This window comes from Pristiophorus japonicus, unplaced genomic scaffold (genome assembly GCF_044704955.1).
Source record: "Pristiophorus japonicus isolate sPriJap1 unplaced genomic scaffold, sPriJap1.hap1 HAP1_SCAFFOLD_417, whole genome shotgun sequence".
Classification (NCBI taxonomy): domain Eukaryota; kingdom Metazoa; phylum Chordata; class Chondrichthyes; family Pristiophoridae; genus Pristiophorus; species Pristiophorus japonicus.
Genome location: NW_027254058.1, coordinates 89,302 through 111,696, shown reverse-complemented (window position 1 = coordinate 111,696; position 22,395 = coordinate 89,302). Strand labels below are relative to the sequence as shown.

General features: G+C 56.8%; 1 protein-coding gene across 1 annotated transcript in view; it reads left to right on the top strand.

Annotated features, from left to right (window-relative positions):
* The window catches only part of trappc10 (trafficking protein particle complex subunit 10), a 64,867-nt gene that overhangs the window by 8,601 nt on the left and 33,871 nt on the right, over positions 1–22,395 (top strand). Inside the window, exons 2-8 of the mRNA XM_070873102.1 lie at positions 10,597–10,678; positions 12,436–12,571; positions 13,752–13,948; positions 14,576–14,771; positions 15,750–15,861; positions 17,255–17,502; positions 21,172–21,341. Of these exons, the coding sequence (XP_070729203.1) occupies positions 10,597–10,678; positions 12,436–12,571; positions 13,752–13,948; positions 14,576–14,771; positions 15,750–15,861; positions 17,255–17,502; positions 21,172–21,341 (1,141 nt within the window). The remainder of the gene's footprint in view (positions 1–10,596; positions 10,679–12,435; positions 12,572–13,751; positions 13,949–14,575; positions 14,772–15,749; positions 15,862–17,254; positions 17,503–21,171; positions 21,342–22,395) is intronic.

Below are 22,395 nucleotides of genomic sequence, written 5' to 3'. Positions count from 1 at the left end.
AAGACAAATGGTATGTTGGCCTTCATAGCTAGGGGATTTGAGTATAGGAGCAGGGAGGTCTTACTGCTGTTGTACAAGGCCTTGGTGAGGCCTCACCTGGAATATTGTATTCAGTTTTGGTCTCCTAATCTGAGGAAGGAAGTTCTTGCTATTGAGGGAGTGCAGCGAAGGTTCACCAGACTGATTCCCGGGATGGCTGGACTGACATATGAGGAGAGACTGGATCGACTGGGCCTGTATTCACTGGAGTTTAGAAGGATGAGAGGGGATCTCATAGAAACGTATAAAATTCTGACGGGACTGGACAGGTTCGATGCAGGAAGAATGTTCCCGATGTTGGGGAAGTCCAGAACCAGGGGTCACAGCCTAAAGATAAGGGGTAAGCCATTTAGGACTGAGATGAGGAGAAACTTCTTCAGTCAGAGAGTTGTTAACCTGTGGAATTCCCTACCGCAAACAGTTCATTGGATATATTCAAGAGGGAGTTAGATATGGCCCTTACGGCTAAAGGGATCAAGGGGTATGGAGAGAAAGCAGGAAAGGGGTACTGAGGTGAATGATCGGCCGTGATCTTATTGAATGGTGGTGCAGGCTCGAAGGGCCGAATGGCCTACTCCTGCACCTATTTTCTATGTTTCTATAACATGCTTATAGTGCTGGTGGATAGTCAGGGCCTGTGTGGGGGAGGGTTGCTTGTGGAATGTGCTCAGTTGCTGATTTTACCAGGCAGTTATCTGTTGTTAGGATTGCATAAGATATACGGCACTGAAACAGGCCATTCGGCCCATCCATACCAACATTTATACTCCACTCGAGTCTCCTCCCGTCTTTCCTCATCTAAATCTATCAGCGTAACCCTCTATTCCCTTCTCACCCATATGCTTGTCTAGCCTCCCTTTAAATGCATCGATACTATTCACCTCAACCACTCCCTGTGGCAGCGAGATCCACATTCTCACCACTCTCTGGGTAAAGAAGTTTCTCCTGAATTCCCTATTGGATTTCTTGGTAACTATCTTATATTGATGGCCTGCACTTTTGCTCTTTCCCACAAGTGTGTCTACTCTATCAAAATATTTCATAATTTTAAGGACCACCATTCGGTCACCCCCTCAGCCTTCTCTTTTCAAGAAAAACAAGGGCGCAGTCTGTTCATCCTTTCCTGATAGGTTACCCACACATTTGTGGTATCATCCTTGTCAATGGGTTTTGCACCCTTTCACGTGCCTCCTATATACTTGTTATCATATGGCGATCAGAACTGTATGCAGAACTCTGCGTGCTCTAACCAAGGTTTGATACACGTTTAACATAACTTCACTATTCAATTCTATACCTATAGAAATAAACCCAAGTGCTTGGTTTGTTTTTTATGTGACCTCGTTATTTTTCTTCCCAAAATGTAATGCCTCACGTTTATCTGTGTTGAACTTCATTTGCCAATGATATGCCCATTCTGCAAGTTTATTAATGTCCTCCTGTAATGTGTTGCAATCCTCCTCCGTGCTGACTGTCCCTCCAAATTTAGTGTCATGCGCAAATTAGAAATTGTGTTTTTGATTCCAAGATCTAAATCGTTAATATAAATTGTGAACAGCAGTGGTCCCAGCACTGATCCTTGTGGGACATCACGACCCACCTTCTACTTCTACCACTGTGAATAGCTACCCTTTATCCCAACTCCCCTGCTTTCTGTTGACGGAACGCATTTCAGAGGACGTGAACAGGAGGTGGTTTGGGGAGCAGGGTGCCAGTGGCCATCCGGACAGCAGTCCTGGGAACTGTGGTCTGGGAATTTGGGGAGATGAGAGAGAAATTCACTGATGTAATGGAATAAAAGGCTGTTGTAGTTAATGGTTATTGATGTCCCGTCATTAGCTTTCTTTAAGTGGAGATGCGCATCACTCGGCTGTGTGTTAATGCCTCCCTCAGAGATGGTCTCAACACAGGTCTTGATGCAGTGACTCAATTTGACGGCAGCTGCAATAAACTGGCCCTGTGTTGGTGGAAAGCTACACCAAGGGAAATCTTCAGAAACCATCGGAGCGTGACTCAATTTGACGGCAGCTGCAATAAACTGGCCCTGTGTTGGTGGAAAGCTACACCAAGGGAAATCTTCAGAAACCATCGGAGCAGCATACTGTACATTCACAGCGTCAGGATGGTGGGATTATTTCTAGACCGCGCTCAAACTTCCCTCCCCCTCATTCCCCCCTCTCTCTTCCTTACTCTCAATCTCTCCCTCATTCTCCCTTTCCTCCTCACTCTCTCTCTCTTCCCTCCCCACCCTCCCCAGTCTGTCTCTCTCACCCCCCCCCGTCTCTCACCCCCCCCCGTCTCTCACCCCCCCCCGTCTCTCACCCCCCCCCGTCTCTCACCCCCCCCCGTCTCTCACCCCCCCCCGTCTCTCACCCCCCCCCGTCTCTCACCCCCCCCCGTCTCTCACCCCCCCCCGTCTCTCACCCCCCCCCGTCTCTCACCCCCCCCCGTCTCTCACCCCCCCCCGTCTCTCACCCCCCCCCGTCTCTCACCCCCCCCCGTCTCTCACCCCCCCCCGTCTCTCACCCCCCCCCGTCTCTCACCCCCCCCCCGTCTCTCACCCCCCCCCGTCTCTCACCCCCCCCCGTCTCTCACCCCCCCCCGTCTCTCACCCCCCCCCGTCTCTCACCCCCCCCCGTCTCTCACCCCCCCCCGTCTCTCACCCCCCCCCGTCTCTCACCCCCCCCCGTCTCTCACCCCCCCCCGTCTCTCACCCCCCCCCGTCTCTCACCCCCCCCCGTCTCTCACCCCCCCCCGTCTCTCACCCCCCCCCGTCTCTCACCCCCCCCCGTCTCTCACCCCCCCCCGTCTCTCACCCCCCCCCGTCTCTCACCCCCCCCCGTCTCTCACCCCCCCCCGTCTCTCACCCCCCCCCGTCTCTCACCCCCCCCCGTCTCTCACCCCCCCCCGTCTCTCACCCCCCCCCGTCTCTCACCCCCCCCCGTCTCTCACCCCCCCCCGTCTCTCACCCCCCCCCGTCTCTCACCCCCCCCCGTCTCTCACCCCCCCCCGTCTCTCACCCCCCCCCGTCTCTCACCCCCCCCCGTCTCTCACCCCCCCCCGTCTCTCACCCCCCCCCGTCTCTCACCCCCCCCCGTCTCTCACCCCCCCCCGTCTCTCACCCCCCCCCGTCTCTCACCCCCCCCCGTCTCTCACCCCCCCCCGTCTCTCACCCCCCCCCGTCTCTCACCCCCCCCCGTCTCTCACCCCCCCCCGTCTCTCACCCCCCCCCGTCTCTCACCCCCCCCCGTCTCTCACCCCCCCCCGTCTCTCACCCCCCCCCGTCTCTCACCCCCCCCCCGTCTCTCACCCCCCCCCGTCTCTCACCCCCCCCCGTCTCTCACCCCCCCCCGTCTCTCACCCCCCCCCCGTCTCTCACCCCCCCCCGTCTCTCACCCCCCCCGTCTCTCACCCCCCCCCGTCTCTCACCCCCCCCCGTCTCTCACCCCCCCCGTCTCTCACCCCCCCCCGTCTCTCACCCCCCCCGTCTCTCACCCCCCCCCGTCTCTCACCCCCCCCCGTCTCTCACCCCCCCCGTCTCTCACCCCCCCCCGTCTCTCACCCCCCCCCGTCTCTCACCCCCCCCCGTCTCTCACCCCCCCCCGTCTCTCACCCCCCCCCGTCTCTCACCCCCCCCCGTCTCTCACCCCCCCCCGTCTCTCACCCCCCCCCGTCTCTCACCCCCCCCGTCTCTCACCCCCCCCCGTCTCTCACCCCCCCCCGTCTCTCACCCCCCCCCGTCTCTCACCCCCCCCCGTCTCTCACCCCCCCCCGTCTCTCACCCCCCCCCCGTCTCTCACCCCCCCCCGTCTCTCACCCCCCCCCGTCTCTCACCCCCCCCCGTCTCTCACCCCCCCCCGTCTCTCACCCCCCCCCGTCTCTCACCCCCCCCCGTCTCTCACCCCCCCCCGTCTCTCACCCCCCCCCGTCTCTCACCCCCCCCCGTCTCTCACCCCCCCCCGTCTCTCACCCCCCCCCCGTCTCTCACCCCCCCCGTCTCTCACCCCCCTCTCCCGTCTCTCACCCCCCCCCGTCTCTCACCCCCCCCCGTCTCTCACCCCCCCCCGTCTCTCACCCCCCCCCGTCTCTCACCCCCCCCCGTCTCTCACCCCCCCCCGTCTCTCACCCCCCCCCGTCTCTCACCCCCCCCGTCTCTCACCCCCCCCCGTCTCTCACCCCCCCCCGTCTCTCACCCCCCCCGTCTCTCACCCCCCCCGTCTCTCACCCCCCCCGTCTCTCACCCCCCCCCGTCTCTCACCCCCCCCCGTCTCTCACCCCCCCCCCCGTCTCTCACCCCCCCCCGTCTCTCACCCCCCCCCGTCTCTCACCCCCCCCCGTCTCTCACCCCCCCCCGTCTCTCACCCCCCCCCGTCTCTCACCCCCCTCACCCCCCCGTCTCTCACCCCCCCCCGTCTCTCACCCCCCCCGTCTCTCACCCCCCCCCGTCTCCACCCCCCCCGTCTCTCACCCCCCCCCGTCTCTCACCCCCCCCCGTCTCTCACCCCCCCCGTCTCTCACCCCCCCCCGTCTCTCACCCCCCCCGTCTCTCACCCCCCCCCGTCTCTCACCCCCCCCCGTCTCTCACCCCCCCCCGTCTCTCACCCCCCCCGTCTCTCACCCCCCCCCGTCTCTCACCCCCCCCCCGTCTCTCACCCCCCCCCGTCTCTCACCCCCCCCCGTCTCTCACCCCCCCCCGTCTCTCACCCCCCCCCGTCTCTCACCCCCCCCCGTCTCTCACCCCCCCCCGTCTCTCACCCCCCCCGTCTCTCACCCCCCCCGTCTCTCACCCCCCCCCGTCTCTCACCCCCCCCCCGTCTCTCACCCCCCCCGTCTCTCACCCCCCCCGTCTCTCACCCCCCCCCGTCTCTCACCCCCCCCCGTCTCTCACCCCCCCCCGTCTCTCACCCCCCCCGTCTCTCACCCCCCCCCGTCTCTCACCCCCCCTCCCCCCGTCTCTCACCCCCCCCCGTCTCTCACCCCCCCCCGTCTCTCACCCCCCCCGTCTCTCACCCCCCCGTCTCTCACCCCCCCCGTCTCTCACCCCCCCCGTCTCTCACCCCCCCCCGTCTCTCACCCCCCCGTCTCTCACCCCCCCCGTCTCTCACCCCCCCCGTCTCTCACCCCCCCCCGTCTCTCACCCCCCCCGTCTCTCACCCCCCCCGTCTCTCACCCCCCCCGTCTCTCACCCCCCCCGTCTCTCACCCCCCCCGTCTCTCACCCCCCCGTCTCTCACCCCCCCCGTCTCTCACCCCCCCCGTCTCTCACCCCCCCCGTCTCTCACCCCCCCCGTCTCTCACCCCCCCCGTCTCTCACCCCCCCCGTCTCTCACCCCCCCCGTCTCTCACCCCCCCCGTCTCTCACCCCCCCCGTCTCTCACCCCCCCGTCTCTCACCCCCCCCGTCTCTCACCCCCCCCGTCTCTCACCCCCCCCGTCTCTCACCCCCCCCGTCTCTCACCCCCCCCGTCTCTCACCCCCCCCGTCTCTCACCCCCCCCGTCTCTCACCCCCCCCGTCTCTCACCCCCCCCGTCTCTCACCCCCCCCGTCTCTCACCCCCCCCGTCTCTCACCCCCCCCGTCTCTCACCCCCCCCGTCTCTCACCCCCCCCGTCTCTCACCCCCCCCGTCTCTCACCCCCCCCGTCTCTCACCCCCCCCGTCTCTCACCCCCCCCGTCTCTCACCCCCCCCCGTCTCTCACCCCCCCCGTCTCTCACCCCCCCCCCGTCTCTCACCCCCCCCGTCTCTCACCCCCCCCGTCTCTCACCCCCCCCCGTCTCTCACCCCCCCCGTCTCTCACCCCCCCCGTCTCTCACCCCCCCCCGTCTCTCACCCCCCCCGTCTCTCACCCCCCCCGTCTCTCACCCCCCCGTCTCTCACCCCCCCGTCTCTCACCCCCCCCGTCTCTCACCCCCCCCCGTCTCTCACCCCCCCGTCTCTCACCCCCCCCGTCTCTCACCCCCCCCCGTCTCTCACCCCCCCCCGTCTCTCACCCCCCCCCGTCTCTCACCCCCCCCCGTCTCTCACCCCCCCCCGTCTCTCACCCCCCCCCGTCTCTCACCCCCCCCCGTCTCTCACCCCCCCCCGTCTCTCACCCCCCCCCGTCTCTCACCCCCCCCCGTCTCTCACCCCCCCCCGTCTCTCACCCCCCCCCGTCTCTCACCCCCCCCCGTCTCTCACCCCCCCCCGTCTCTCACCCCCCCCCGTCTCTCACCCCCCCCCGTCTCTCACCCCCCCCCGTCTCTCACCCCCCCCCGTCTCTCACCCCCCCCCGTCTCTCACCCCCCCCCGTCTCTCACCCCCCCCCGTCTCTCACCCCCCCCCGTCTCTCACCCCCCCCCGTCTCTCACCCCCCCCCGTCTCTCACCCCCCCCCGTCTCTCACCCCCCCCCGTCTCTCACCCCCCCCCGTCTCTCACCCCCCCCCGTCTCTCACTCCCCCCCCCCCCCGTCTCGCTCTCCCCCCCCCCGTCTCGCTCTCCCCCCCCCGTCTCGTTCTCTCCCCCCCCGTCTCGCTCTCTCCCCCCCCGTCTCGCTCTCTCCCTCCCCCCCGTCTCGCTCTCTCCCCCCCCCCCCCGTCTCGCTCTCTTCCCCCCCCCCCGTCTCGCTCTCTTCCCCCCCCCCCCCCCGTCTCGCTCTCTTCTCCCCCCCCCCGTCTCGCTCTCTTCCCCCCCCCCCCCGTCTCGCTCTCTTCCCCCCCCCCCCCCGTCTCGCTCTCTCCCCCCCCCCCCCCGTCTCGCTCTCTCCCCCCCCCCCCCCCCGTCTCGCTCTCTTTCCCCCCCCCCCCCCGTCTCGCTCTCTCCCCCCCCCGTCGCGCCCTCTTGTCACCCCCCTCTCGCGCACACTGCGCTGATAGAGCTACTTCCTGATGCAATTGTGTTAAAGCAGGAGTTGGAGTTGCACAGTCACTAAGTCCTGTCAGAAAGCTCACTTACTGCGGCCCCACGGCTCGATGGTACAATGATCCCGCTTTGATTTTTGCGTCCTTTAGATTGTCGCTGTCCCCCTGTTGTTCTCTGGTAGGACTGTAGCTGTGATTCAAACGCATCAGACCCAGTTCACAATGGGTTTCTATTGACAACGGCTACTATGGCAATACAGATCTGCCTCTGGGATGTTACAGGACCAGGAGCTGACCATTCGGCCCATCAAGCCTACACTGCCAATTTGTCAGTTCTGTATCTTGTTACCTGCTTTTTTCAAGTATCTGTCTCCCTTTTAAACTGCTCAGTTGACTTGGCATTTTAGTCCTTCCTGGGGCAGTGTGTTCCCTATTCTCATGGCCCTCACAGTGTGAAGATATGTTTGTGCATTTAATTTTAATCAGCTACATTTGAATTCTAAGATTGCCACCACTTGTTCTGAAGTTTAGAATCACTCTCGATCCACCCTGTCAATTCTCCTCATTATCAGTTCATCCCCTAACGTCCTTGGCTGCAGAGAATCTAACCCAGCTTCTCTCTCTCTCCTCCTTTATAATCCTCATTTTTTCCCATAGCCTGAGATATCCTCCCTCAACCTCTGCAATGAGTGACACCTCATCTTTGGGTCTAGGCTCCCCTCTCCCTCTCGCCTCTGGATTAACAACCCTGTATCCCTGTAAACTCTCCTACCCACATTCATGGCCAGCCCCTCGAAACTTGCTACCTTCCGTGTCCTTTCTGCTTCAATTGAGCATATTGATCTGTACAACCAGTCCTTCACCTCCCGTACTCTCTCCAACCCTCATCCTCCCCCCCCGCCCCCCCACCCCCACAGTATAACCCTCTGGGGTGCAGACTTGGGTTTATCTGGCACAAACCTAGTTTATCCAGCCATGACCAGATCTTCCTGGTCCAAATCAAACACTATGGCCATTATAAATCATTCCCTCCCCTCAGATTCTGCCCTGAAAACTGCTGTCCCCATTACCCTCACAAAACCCACCCCTGATCCTGCTGTCTGCGCAAGCTACTGCCCCGTCGCCCCCCCCACCCCCCCCCCTCCCTCTCCCTGTCGCCCGCCCATCTCCCCATCACGAACCTCCCTTCCCTCTTCACCAATGTTCCCTTTCATTTTTGCCGGTTGCACAGCCCCCTCACAATACCGGCCGTGCACGGTTTTCCCTATTTAAAAGCCAGTGAGTGGGAGCTGCAGAACACTGTGCGGCCGTGTAGCGTAAAGGGAACATTGCTCTCAAGTCCTGCAAAGTGTTGTCACCTCCCAAATCCCTTGCCCATCTTTCCTGCAGCTCCACGTTGGAATCCTGCCAATCAGCTTGCAGCCCCTGCCACAGCACTGAAACGCCTCTAAACCCAGGCTCCAAGTGGCACCCTCTGTGACTGACCCTGGTGCATTATCCCCAGTTACCTGCCCCTGACGTGGTTGCCTGCAGCATCCTCCTGCAATGTCTAGCTCGGAGCGCCTGCACTGATTGCTTCCATCTCCGGCTGTAGCCGCAGCGATGGCTCTCACACCATTACCTCCAGAGCCCTTGGATCTATCCTTGGCCCCCTCCTCTTCCACATCGACACACTGCCCCTCAACAACATCATCTACACACCTGGGAAGACTGAAGGCTTCTGATTCAGGCATCTTGTGCATTCGTCCTGCCTCACCATATACAGTCGTGCCTTCAGTCGCCTAGAATTCCCTAATTAAAGCTCCCTGCACTGACACTTGAGAGTGAGTTACTAGCTGGGATCTAATCGAGGGGTTCGGTGGTTTATATATAGAATAACAGATACCCGGGAGTGAGTTACAGGCTGGAATCTAATCGAGAAGTTCGGTGGGTTTATATATCGAATAACAGATACCCAGGAGTGAGTCCCAGGCTGGGATCTAATCGAGGGGTTCGGTGGGTTTATATATCGAATAACAGATACCCAGGAGTGAGTCCCAGGCTGGGATCTAATCGAGGAGTTCGGTGGGTTTATATATCGAATAACAGATACCCAGGAGTGAGTCCCAGGCTGGGATCTAATCGAGGGGTTCGGGGTATTTATATATAGAATAACAGATACCTGGGAGTGAGTCCCAGGCTGGGATCTAATCGAGGGGTTCGGGGGGTTTATATATAGAATAACAGATACCCAGGAGTGATTTACGGCTGGGATCTAATCGAGGAGTTGGGGGGTTTATATATAGAATAACGGATACCCGGGAGTGAGTTACGGCTGGGATCTAATCGAGGAGTTGGGGGGTTTATATATAGAATAACGGTTACCCGGGAGTGATTTACAGCTGGGATCTAATCGAGGAGCTGGGGGGTTTATATATAGAATAACGGTTACCCGGGAGTGATTTACAACTGGGATCTAATCGAGGAGTTGGGGGGTTTATATATAGAATAACGAATACCCGGGAGTGATTTACAGCTGGGATCTAATCGAGGAGCTGGGGGGTTTATATATAGAATAACAGATACCCGGGAGTGATTTACAGCTGGGATCTAATCGAGGAGTTGGGGGGTTTATATATAGAATAACGGTTACCCGGGAGTGATTTACAGCTGGGATCTAATCGAGGAGTTGGGGGGTTTATATATAGAATAACAGATACCCGGGAGTGATTTACAGCTGGGATCTAATCGAGGAGTTGGGGGGTTTATGTATAGAATAACAGATACCCGGGAGTGATTTACAGCTGGGATCTAATCGAGGAGTTGGGGGGTTTATATGTGCAGTAGGTGCAGTTGGGTCCGCCTGCACCATGTGATATTTCCCTTCCCTGTTGGTGCTGCCTCGCGCCAGGCTTGTTGCTGTGGGCTGATGCCCGTTTACTTCGGAGTTGTGGCTTGGACAGAATTGCTTGTCCCGCAAAGCACTGGGGATTGTGTGGAGATGATGAGTGAATAGTTTAATCCCTGAGTGCGGGAGCAGGGAGCTCCCTGTTGCTCCAAGCTAACAGCCTCTGACATCGCACTGGCTGTCTACCTGAATGAATCCGAATAGTTTGCGGTACGTTGAATTGGATTACAAAGCAAATTCTCATCTGCGAGTGCGGAGAACAGCGAGGTGCTGCTGCGTTGCTCTGTGGTTCGAGACGCTATCTGCCTTGCTGATCCGCTGGTTCGCTCCTCCTCCTCCTGTGGGATCTGATGGTGTGGAGCAGTCGTACTCACTGGCCTCAGCCCTGGGGCCGTGGTGGACTGTGCCAGGGTTCCTCAGCACTCCAGTCACTCCTGCTGCAATGTGCACGGGTGGCTATTGGGTGAGGACAAAGTTGGGCTCGGCGGTGATGCACTCGCGAGTTGAATATCTTGCTACTGCTCACTAGGTTGTGTACCGGACGGTGCCTGATGGGGGCGGCACTTTCTGGGGGCAGAGCCTGTCACAGTTGCCCTCTGTATCTGGGTGGGTCGATGGGCAGACACAGGCCATTAATCTCAGTCACAATGTGTGGTGTCTGTGCTGGCAGTTTCTCCCAGTGAGCGGTCCAGGCCACCACCCACTCCCGGTGGGAGCTGAGCTGTGCTATGTGAGCGGGTGCTGGCTGTTTTACTGGGCAGGCAGGCAACTGGTGGGCATGGTGAGGGCATGCTGGAGGTTGTGACCCGGGTCTCACTCCTTGTTTCTCTCTAGGTGCTGGGGATCAGGCCCTCTTCTCTTCCGTTTACTCCATACTCGTGCAGCAGCTTCCGCGGGAGCCCATGGAATGGAGAAGGTACAGTCCCTGCAATCGTTTCCCCCTCGCTCCGTTTATTCTCTCGCTGTGATTACACTTGTAAATCCTGGAGCTCCCTGACCCACGGGACCCCACTGATTCCTACAACCCTCAACCCCATTGGCTCTGAGGGCCATTGGCGGCTCGTCCTCAAATACTGCTTGTGGCTTACCTTCCCTCCCTCCGCACCTCCCTCCCTCCCTCCGCACCTCCCTCCCTCCCTCCGCACCTCCCTCCCTCCCTCCGCAACTCCCTCCCTCCCTCCGCAACTCCCTCCCTCACTCCGCAACTCCCTCCCTCCCTCCGCACCTCCCTCCCTCCGCACCTCCCTCCCTCCGCACCTCCCTCCCTCCCTCCGCACCTCCCTCCCTCCCTCCGCACCTCCCTCCCTCCCTCCGCACCTCCCTCCCTCCCTCCGCACCTCCCTCCCTCCCTCCGCACCTCCCTCCGCACCTCCCTCCCTCCCTCCGCACCTCCCTCCCTCCCTCCGCACCTCCCTCCCTCCCTCCGCACCTCCCTCCCTCCCTCCGCACCTCCCTCCCTCCCTCCGCACCTCCCTCCCTCCCTCCGCACCTCCCTCCCTCCCTCCGCAACTCCCTCCCTCCCTCCGCACCTCCCTCCCTCCCTCCGCACCTCCCTCCGCAATTCCATCCCTCCCTCCGCACCTCCCTCACTCCCTCCGCAACTCCGTCCCTCTCTCCGCACCTCCCTCCCTCCTTCCGCAACTCCCTCCCTCCCTCCGCACCTCCCTCCCTCCCTCCGCACCTCCCTCCCTCCCTCCGCACCTCCCTCCCTCCCTCCGCACCTCCCTCCCTCCCTCCGCACCTCCCTCCCTCCCTCCGCACCTCCCTCCCTCCCTCCGCCCCTCCCTCCGCAACTCCGCCCCTCCCTCCGCAACTCCGCCCCTCCCCCCCCCCCGGTCCCTCCCACCCCTCCCCCCCCCGGTCCCTCCCACTCCCCCCCCCCTCCCTCCCACTCCCCCCCCCCCCCCCGTCCCTCCCAACCCACTCCCACCCGTCCCTCCCACCCCCCCGTCCCTCCCACCCCCCACCCCCGTCCCTCCCACCCCCCACCCCCGTCCCTCCCCACCCCCACCCCCACCCCCGTCCCTCCCACCCCCCCCACCCCCCGTCCCTCCCACCCCCTCCGTCCCTCCCCCCCCCCCCCACATCCGCTCTCCCCCACCCCCCGCACATCCGTCCCACTCCCAACCCCTCCACATCCGTCCCACTCACCCCTCCACATCCGTCCCACTCACCCGCGCCCCCCTCACATCTGCACCCCCCTCACATCTGCACCCCCCCCCCCCCACATCTGGCCGCTGCCAAAAAAAATAAAGAGCTGAATTTCAGCAAATTCATGGGGCGGAGAAAACACAAAAACTGGCAAGTGTTACCTGTTTGGTGCGAATGGTAATTTCGTCCTATATGTCTCAAGCTCAAAGAAATCATCGTTGTTGAAGCCATTTGGAATATGGTGGTCTATAAATGGCCGGTAATGTAGACTGAGTGAGTTAGGCAGCGAGCTGCTCTGGTGATCCATCGCAACAACCACTTCCTGTGTCCCAGCCAGAGCTTCGAGCCCCGTGCTCAGGACCAAAACTCCGCTCCATGTGGAATCTCGCTGGGAAAGGGACCGCGCTCCTTATCACCTGGGAGACAGTCGGGCAGCTCTGGGCTGAGCGGCCAGGTGTCGCAGCACTGTTGAGCAGAGAGGAAGGGGGCTGCACCTTTTAATGTTTTCCTCCTGTGTTGCAGGTCCTATGGACGGCCGCCCAAGATGATCCACCTAGAAGCAAATTTTGTGCAGTTTAAGGAGGAGCTGATTCCCAAGGAGGGTAACCGAGCACTTCTAACCTTTCCGTTCCTGCACATATTCTGGACGGACTGTTGTGTGAGTATGGGGGCGTGTGCAGACAGATGTTCTGTGTGGGATCGTCCTTCCTCCCTCTGCCCACAGGATCTCCGCTCTCACTCTGTGTCCTCGCCCAGTGATTCCGGCTCTTCGTCATAAACCTGCTCCCCCTCCCAGATTAGGCAGTGTGTGCCCTGAGCATCAGTGTCCCTGGTGTGCGAGAGGGGCGTTTTGCAGAAGGACAAACTCACTCATCATAGCCATAAATTGACAGCTGAGCCCCTCCCCCATGGACAGCTGAGGGACCCCCCCCCACCCCCCCCACCTCCCATGTACAGCTGAGTGACCTCCCCCCCCCCCCCCCCCTGCCCATGGACAGCTGAGTGACACCCCCCCCTCCCCCCCCCCCCGGACAGCTGAGGGAACCCCCCCCACCACCTCCCATGGACAGCTGAGGGACCCCACAGGGTGGGGATGATGAGGGTGTCCCATGCGCCCCCCCCCCCCCGCCTTAGGCTTTCTGCTCCACGTGGGCAGGCCACTGGTTCAGAGTCTCTATATCAAATTCCCAGGAGATATGTGAGGGAAGCCATTATCTTTTACTCTCCACTTCTCCTGGGTGGCCAGGTATCGTCGTCCGCTCTGGATCTCTGCAGCAAGCTGCCCTTGTCGTGCGTGTGAATCTGTGACCTCCTGCTTTGCTCAGCAAAGTGTGCGCGGGATGTTGTAGTGCCATATCTTGGCCCAGCACAGGGCTGATCCCAAAGGGAACGCTGTGCTGTATCCCGTGCCTTGGCCCAGCACAGGGCTGATCCCAAAGGGAACGCCGTGCTGTATCCCGTGCCTTGGCCCAGCACAGGGCTGATCCCAAAGGGAACGCTGTGCTGTATCCCGTGCCTTGGCCCAGCACAGGGCTGATCCCAAAGGGAACGCCGTGCTGTATCCCGTGCCTTGGCCCAGCACAGGGCTGATCCCAAAGGGAACGCTGTGCTGTATCCCGTGCCTTGGCCCAGCACTGGGCTGATCCCAAAGGGAACGCTGTGTTGTATTCCGTGCCTTGGCCCAGCACAGGGCTGATCCCAAAGGGAACGCCGTGCTGTATCCCGTGCCTTGGCCCAGCACAGGGCTGATCCCAGAGGGAACGCCAGGCAGGGGGCTGTGGGCAGAGCCTTGGTTTCCAGTGATCCACTAAAACATGTTCTCTCTCTGCACTCCCCAGGACACCGAGGTTTACAAAGCAACAGCGAAGGACGAGATTACAAAATGGCAGAACATTTTAAAAGCTTACAGCAGCTCTGATTGGCTGATTGTTGTCGTGGAGAGTGAGGCCAAGAAAAAGAACAAGACCAACATTCTCCCCCGAACGTCAATTGTTGACAAGATCAGAAACGATTTCTGTAACAAACAAAGTGACAGGTACAAAGAGTCTGCAGTGTCTCCGTCTGATCCCCTGATCCGTGATGCCCACAGGCTGCTGTGAGCCCAGGGTTGTGGCTCTGACAGTGAGACCTCCTTTACTGGGCGTGTGTGTGTGGGGTGGGGAGGGTCTGTCTGACGCTATTGACCAGGTTAGGTATCTGTCTGACTCTATTGACCAGGTTAGGTGTCTGTCTGACGTTATTAACCAGGTTAGGTGTCTGTCTGACTCTCTTGACCAGGTTAGATGTTTGTCTGACTCTCTTGACCAGGTTAGATGTTTGTCTGACTCTATTGACCAGGTTAGGTGTTTGTCTGACTCTATTGACCAGGTTAGATGTTTGTCTGACTCTATTGACCAGGTTAGGTGTTTGTCTGACTCTATTGACCAGGTTAGATGTTTGTCTGACTCTATTGACCAGGTTAGGTGTTTGTCTGACTCTATTGACCAGGTTAGATGTTTGTCTGACTCTATTGACCAGGGTAGATGTTTGTCTGACTCTATTGACCAGGTTAGGTGTCTGTCTGACTCTATTGCCAGACGTTTTTTTATTGACCAGGTTAGGTGTCTGTCTGACTCTATTGACCAGGTTAGGTGTCTCTCTAATTTGGCCTTCCCTCTTGCAGGTGTGTGGTGCTGTCCGATCCGCTGAAGGATTCTTCCCGTACTCAGGAATCCTGGAACACGTTCTTCTCCAAGCTCAGGACCTTGTTGCTCATGTCATTTACGAAGAACCTGGGAAGGTTTGAGGATGACATGAGGACCATGCGGGAGAAGAGGACGGAGGCCGGCTGGAGTTTCTGTGAATACTTCATGGTTCAGGTAGGGCTGCCTGCAACTGGGATTGTGTTGCTGGAATCTTTCTCGGGCTTCCTGTCTGCTGCCTTAAAGGAGGAAAGGATTGACCAGCGGTCAGTGTGCCACATCAGTGTCTTTCCTTTGTGTGTGTGGCCCATTCACAGTTTCCCATACGCGCCAACTTTAACATTGCAATGCCAGGCCCGGCAGCGAGTTGCAAGGCTTATAGGGAATTATCCTGACATTCTTGTAGGGTTTGACTGAAGGAGGGCGGCTGCATTGCTAGGACTGTAACCCAGTGCCCTGCCGGGAGTTGCGCTGTAACCCAGTGCCCTGCCGGGAGTTGCGCTGTAACCCAGTGCCCTGCCGGGAGTTGCGCTGTAACCCAGTGCCCTGCCGGGAGTTGCGCTGTAACCCAGTGCCCTGCCGGGAGTTGCGCTGTAACCCAGTGCCCTGCCGGGAGTTGCGCTGTAACCCAGTGCCCTGCCGGGAGTTGCGCTGTAACCCAGTGCCCTGCCGGGAGTTGCGCTGTAACCCAGTGCCCTGCCGGGAGTTGCGCTGTAACCCAGTGCCCTGCCGGGAGTTGCGCTGTAACCCAGTGCCCTGCCGGGAGTTGCGCTGTAACCCAGTGCCCTGCCGGGAGTTGCGCTGTAACCCAGTGCCCTGCCGGGAGTTGCGCTGTAACCCAGTGCCCTGCCGGGAGTCGCGCTGTAACCCAGTGCAGGGGGTGATGGGTGAGAGAAAGAGAATAAGGTGAACCAAGGATCTACTGTAGACGTGTTGTTGCTCTATCTCGGGAATGTTGTGTCAGCTCACTGTGAGGTGATTTGCTGGGGGTGATATCACCCCCTGTACCCAACACACTGCCACAGGTGCGCCCCGAGAGTCAGTGTTGGCCTCCCCCTGCTCCAGCAAGGTGCAGAAGGTGTTTGCCATTGAAGGTGGAGGGTGTGTGTATTTGTTGGCGTGCTGACATTCCTTGTGCCTGTTGTGTGGTTGAAGGAGGAGCTGGCCTTTGTGTTCGAGATGCTGCAGCAGTTTGAGGATGCGCTCGTTCAGTACGACGAGCTTGACGCGCTCTTCACACAGTACGTCGTCAACTATGGAGCCGGGGGTAAGTGTTAGTCCCTCTTGTCCCACTTAATCCAGGGGCTACCGCAGCTCAGCCATTGTGTTACTGGATGAGTAATCCTGAGGCCTTTACAAACGGTCCAGAGGCCGGAGTTCAAATCCCAATTTAAATTCAGTTAATTAAAAATAAATCTGGAATAAAAAGCTAGTTCAGGCACAACGTCTGAACTCCGGCAACCTCAGGACTGAGTCTCTGCTGGTTTTCCGGTTTTGCCAGATTTTGGATCCTCCGCCGCCCGCCCCTCGTTGATCCCCGCCCCTCCCCGCCCGCGGTCCTCTGTTGCTGTGCTTTACCGGAGCAGAGGGAGGCCCACACTGACTCTCGGGCCATCTTGGCCACCTCAAAAATGTCCGGTTTTTGGCGTCAGTAATGGTGACCCTGAAACTACTGGATTGTTATAAAAACCCATCTGGTTCACTAATGTCCTTCAGGGAAGGAAATCTGCTGCCCTTACCCGGTCTGGGCCTATATGTGACTCCAGACCCACAGCAATGTGGGTGACTCTTCACTGCGCTCTGAAATGGCCCAGCGAGACACTCAGTCGTACCAAACCGCTGTGACAAAGTCAGCACTGTGGGAACACCTTCACCACACGGCCTGCAGCAGTTCACGAAGGCGGCCCACCACCACCTTCTCAAGTCAATTAGGGATGGACAATAAATGCCGGCCGTGCCAGCGACACCCACAACCTGGAACGAATACATTTTTTAAAAATCCAGGCACGAGTCCTGGTCTGTGTGGAGGGAACTGATCCCCACATAGCAGAAGTGTGGGCATAGAATTAACTACAGAGCTGCTGGGCAAGGGAGGTGAAACTTGGGAAGTATCTGAGTGTGTGTGTGCGTGTGTGTAAAATCAGGGGTGCACCGGCTGCAGTCCAATATTGCCTCCCACACTGCATTTACAGATCGACTGACTCCTGGGTGGCTGCCCCTCATCCTTCCACACTTCCTGGTGCCTGTTCTCTTTGCTCCACCCCCACTCCCCGGGGCCTGGTCCCCTCCCCCCAGGCCTGGTTTCTCCCCAATCCCCACCCCCACCCTGCTGTATATCTATGGGGTAAGGTGTTGAAATCCCTGACCACCTGATGTTTGGTCCTGTATCCCCCCTCGCCCCCCCCCCCCCATCATCCCGGAGCCTGGTCCCCCTCGCACCCCTCCCATGGGGCCTGGTCCCTTCACCCCTCCCGAGCCTCGTATCTCTCTCTTCCCCCCCCCCCCCCCCCCCCCCCCGGCGGGCCTGGTATATCTCTCACCCCTTCCCCCTGGGCCTGGTATATTTCTCACTCCCCTCCCAGAGCCTGGTCCCACCCCGCCTCCGCCCTGGGTGTATTTCTATGGGGTAAGGTGTGACCCTGTTTCCCCCAACATTTCAGACGGAGCCAATTGGCTGACCTCGTTCTGCCAGCCGGTGCGAAGCTGGAACGGGCTGGTCCTTCGCAAACCCATCGACATGGAGAAGAGGGAGTTCATCCAGAAGAACAAGGCCACGCTGCTGGACCTGCGGAGCTACCTGTTCTCACGGCAGTGCACGCTGCTCATCTTCCTGCAGCGGCCCTGGGAGGTGGCACAGCGTGCCCTCGAGCTGCTGCACAACTGTGTCCAGGAGCTGAATCTGTTGGAGGTATTGTACACCGGGGGGGGGCGGGGGGGGGGGGATAAAGGATCTGCTGGGATATCACAATTTCCTCTTGTCCTGTGAGGCTGCTGGATTGAAGAGGGGGAATGGGAAAGGATGTTAGTTCGGCGAGAGGGCCCCGTTTACATTGTGCGGATATAGCAGACTCATTCCCTGTCCTGCAAACCTGGTCGAATCTCTAAACTAATCTAGCATCCTTCCCAATCCCCCCTCCCCCCTCTCTCTCTACTCTAACTCATCCTTTCCAGGCTTCACCCCTTCCCACTCCCCCAGTGCCCTGTGCGAACATGTTCTGCCCCAGCACCTCTCAATGTGGCTCTCCACACTTCCCTCAGCCTTCCTGAGATTTAAAACTCAAAGCTTCCTGTCAGCGGACTGTCACCTGGAGGATCCGCACTCTGCTCACCCTGCAGGGAGCAAAACCCGTACTTGGCCCTGGGGCCTCGGTGCCTGCCCGTTGCACTGTGACCACAATACAGCCACTATCCAGTGACTTCGATGCTTCTTATTCAACTGGACTTTTAAAAATATATATACTTGTTTCCAAATTCAGCAGTGACCACCCTGGAAACAATCCTCATGAGGTTACAGCGCACACAGGGGACAGAAGGTCAGCACAATCGAATGATGCCAGGAAATCTCAGTGTCAGCAATCAGCAGCCTCTGTTTCATTGTTAAACCATCATCAGTTTTAGAGTCATTTTTAAAGTTGCAATTTGTGCCAAATGAAACCCTTGCTACACAATTAAATCATACACTCTCAGGGCAGGTACAGCACGGGGTTAGATACAGAGTAAAGCTCCCTCTACACTGTCCCATCAAACACTCCCAGGACAGATACAGCACAGGGTTAGATACAGAGTAAAGCTCCCTCTACACTGTCCCATCAAACACTCCCAGGACAGATACAGCACAGGGTTAGATACAGAGTAAAGCTCCATCTACACTGTCCCATCAAACACTCCCAGGGCAGGTACAGTACTCCAGGTGTGGTCTCACCAAGGCCCTGTACCTTACGCTTATACTCCAACCCCGTTGCAATAAAGGACAACATGCCATTTGCATTCCTTATTGCTTTCTGTGTTTCTTGCACAAGGACACCCAAATCTCTCTGAACACCCAACATTTAAAAGTTTCTCACCATTTAAAAATTGTGTTTTTCTATTCTTCCTACCAAAGTAAATGACCTCGCATTTCCCCACATTATACTCCATCTGCCACCTTACTGCCCACTCACTCAATCTATCTATATTCCTTTGCAGAAGCTTTGTGTTCTCCTCACAGCTTACTGTCCCACCTAGCTTTGTATCATCAGCAAATTGGATACATTACACTCGGTCCCTTCATCCAAATCATTGACATAGATTGTAAATAGGTGAAGCCCCAGCACTGATCCTTGCGGCACCCCAGCACTTACAGCCTACCAACCTGAAAAAGACCCGTTTATCCCCGCTCTCTGTTTTCTGTCCGTTAACCAATCTCTATCCATGCAAATATATTGCCCCCAACCCCATGAACCCTTATCTTGCTTAACAACCTTTTATGTGGCACCTTATCGAATGCCTTCTGGAAATCCAAATATACTACATCCACTGGTTCCCCTTTATCGACCCTGCTAGTTACATCCTGAAAACCTCTAATAAATTTGTCAAACACGACTTCCCTTTCATAAAGTCATGATGAGTCTGCCTAATCATGTTATGATTTTCCAAGTGCCCCGATACCACTTCCTTAACAATGGATTCCAGCATTTTCCTGACAACTGATGTCAGGCTAACTGACCTGTAGTTTCCTGTTTTCTCTCTCCCTCCTTTCTTGAATAGCGGGGTTACATTTGCTGCCTTCCAATCGGCTGGGACCGGTCTAGAATCTAGGGAATTCTGGAAGATCACAACCAATGCATCCAATATCTCTCCAGCCATCTGTTTTAGAACCCGAGGATGTAGCCGTCAGGTCCAGGGGATTTGTCTGTTTTTATTCCCATTAGTTTCTCTAGTACTGTTTCTCTACTTATATTAATTACATTAAGTTCCTCACCCTCATTAGACCCTTGGTTCCCCAACATTGTAAGTATGCTTTTTGCGTCTTCTACTGTGAAGACAGATACAAAATATTTGTTTAATGTTTCTGCCATTTCTTTATTCCCATAATAATTTCTCCTGTCTCAGTCTCTAAGGGACCAATGTTTACTTTTGCTGCTCTCTTCCTTTTTACATAGTTATACAAGCTCTTACAATCTGTGTGTATATTTCTTGCTAGTTATCTCTCATTCTATTTTTTCCCTTTTGATCAATTTTTTGGTCATCCTTTGCTGGTTTCTGAAACTCTCCCAATCCTCAGGCTTACTACTATTCTTCGCAACTTTATATGCTTCTTTCAATCTAATGCTATCCTTAACTCCTTTAGTTAGCCACTGCTTATCTACCAACATAGCGTGATTGAATTTCAAATTCAGATGGAGGGAAGGGTGTAAGAGAAAAGAGAGCCATCCATGGCCAACTAAAGAAATAAAGGACGGTGTCCGATTTAAAAACAAGGGCATACAAAGTGGCCAAAACTAGTGGGAGGACAGAAGACTGGGAAGCTTTTAAAAGCCAGCAAAGAACGACTCAAAAAATGATTAAGAAAGGGAAGATAGACTATGAAAGTAAACTAGCACAAAATATAAAAACAGATAGCAATGAGCCGTTATAATATAAAGGCAGCTTAGTGTGAGAGATACTGACCTGCAGGATAGCCCATCGTTGCTTTGGGCCCACACGAAAAAACAGGCACAAAAGCTTTTCAACAGCAAGACCGCTAAGGTAACTGTTTCTGCCAATTTTTAATATTTCAAAACTTAGATCTAGGTTTAGTGTAACAAGTTGGCAGGTATAAAGAATCGTCAACACCATGATTTTTTTGACCAGGACTATAACTATAAATGCTACATGGTAATAGAATATTGTATTTCGCTTACGATCACTAATGTTTAAAGAATTAAAAGTTGCGGAAGGGGTTTATTCCATTGTAAGATCAGTTGATTTTTTTAAATTTAGAAGATTGGACAACTAGTTACTGGTAATGTTTAGCTCAGTGGTGGCCTTTCATCTCCAAGTCATCCCTTAAGCCCCACATCAGCATTTCAGTTCGCACTTCAGTGCTGTGCTGAGGAAGTGCTGCATTGTCAGAAGGGGCGTTTTTCAGATGAAACATGAAACAAAGATCCTGTCTACCCTGTTCAAGTGGAAAAGAGTGGCTAAAGTAAATGTTGGTCCCTTAGAGGGAGAGCATGGGGAACATGGAGATGGGGTTAGATACAAAGTACAGCTCCCTCTACATTGTCCCCATCGTACACTCCCAGGGCAGGTACAGCACAGGTTAGATACAGAGTAAAGCTCCCTCTACACTGTCCCATCAAACACTCCCAGGGCAGGTACAGCACGGGTTAGATACAGAGTAAAGCTCCCTCTACACTGTCCCATCAAACACTCCCAGGGCAGATACAACATGGGTTAGATACAGAGTAAAGCTCCCTCTACACTGTCCCATCAAACACTCCCAGGGCAGGTACAACATGGGTTAGATACAGAGTAAAGCTCCCTCTACACTGTCCATTGCTGTTGATGATGTGTCCCAGTGGGCGTGTAGTCACTGGGCCCTTTCCTTGTGCAGGTGTCAGTCCCAGTTGGAGCCCTGGATTGCTGGGTCTTCCTGAGCTGCCTGGAGGTGCTGCAGAGGATCGAAGGCTGCTGTGACCAGGTACAGCTGGAGAACAATTGCTGCCACACCGTTGGGCTTTGGAGCTACGCCACAGAAAAGGTATTGGAGCAGCTGGTGAGCTGGTTTGAGTTGTGCACAGAGCTCCTCCCTCTTTGGGGTGGCGAAGTTGCTCTGGAGTAGTGAGGTCAACACACCGAGTGGTGCCGGTGGGGTTACCATGGCAATCGGGTACCTGCGTTTCCATCGCAGTGTGGGAGAGATTCCAGCAGATTGGAAAACTGCAAATGTAATGCCCCTAAGGAGGGAGACAGAAAGCAGGAAACTATAGACCAGTTAGCCTAACATCTGTCATTGGGAAAATGCTGGAGTCCATTATTAAGGAAGTAGATGGAGTATAATGTGGGAAAATGTGAGGTTATCCACTTTGGTAGGAAAAATAAAAAAGCAAATTATTATTTAAATGGGGAGGGATTACAAAATGCTGCAGTACAGAGGGACCTGGGGGTCCTTGTGCATGAAACACAAAAAGTTAGTATGCAGGTACAGCAAGTAATCAGGAAGGCAAATGGAATGTTGGCCTTTATTGCAAGGGGGATAGAGTATAAAAGCAGAGAAGTCCTGCTACAACTGTACAGGGTATTGGTGAGGCCACACCTGGAGTACTGAATACAGTTTTGGTCTCTGTATTTAAGGAGGGATATACTTGCATTGCAGGCTGTTCAGGAGGTAGAGAAGGTTCACTAGGTTGATTCCTGAGATGAAAGGTTGAGCAGGTTGAGCCTGTACTCATTGGAGTTTAGAAGACTGAGAGGGGATCTTATTGAAATGTATAAGATTCTGAGGGAGCTTGACAGGGTAGATGCTGAGAGAATGCTTCCCCTCGTGGGGAATCTAGAACGAGGGGACATAGTTTCAGAATAAGGGGTCGCCCATTTAAAACGGAAATGAGGTGGAAATTCTTCTTTCAGAGGGTCATAAATGTATGGAATTCTTTACCCCAGAGAGCTGTGGAGGTTGGGTCATTGAATATATTTAAGGTGGAGACAGACAGATTTTTGAATGATAAGGGAGCCAAGAGTTATGGGAATCAGGCAGGAAAGTGGAGTTGAGGCCAAGATCAGATCAGCCGCGATCTTATTGAATGGCGGAGCAGGCTCGAGGGGCCAAATGGCTGAC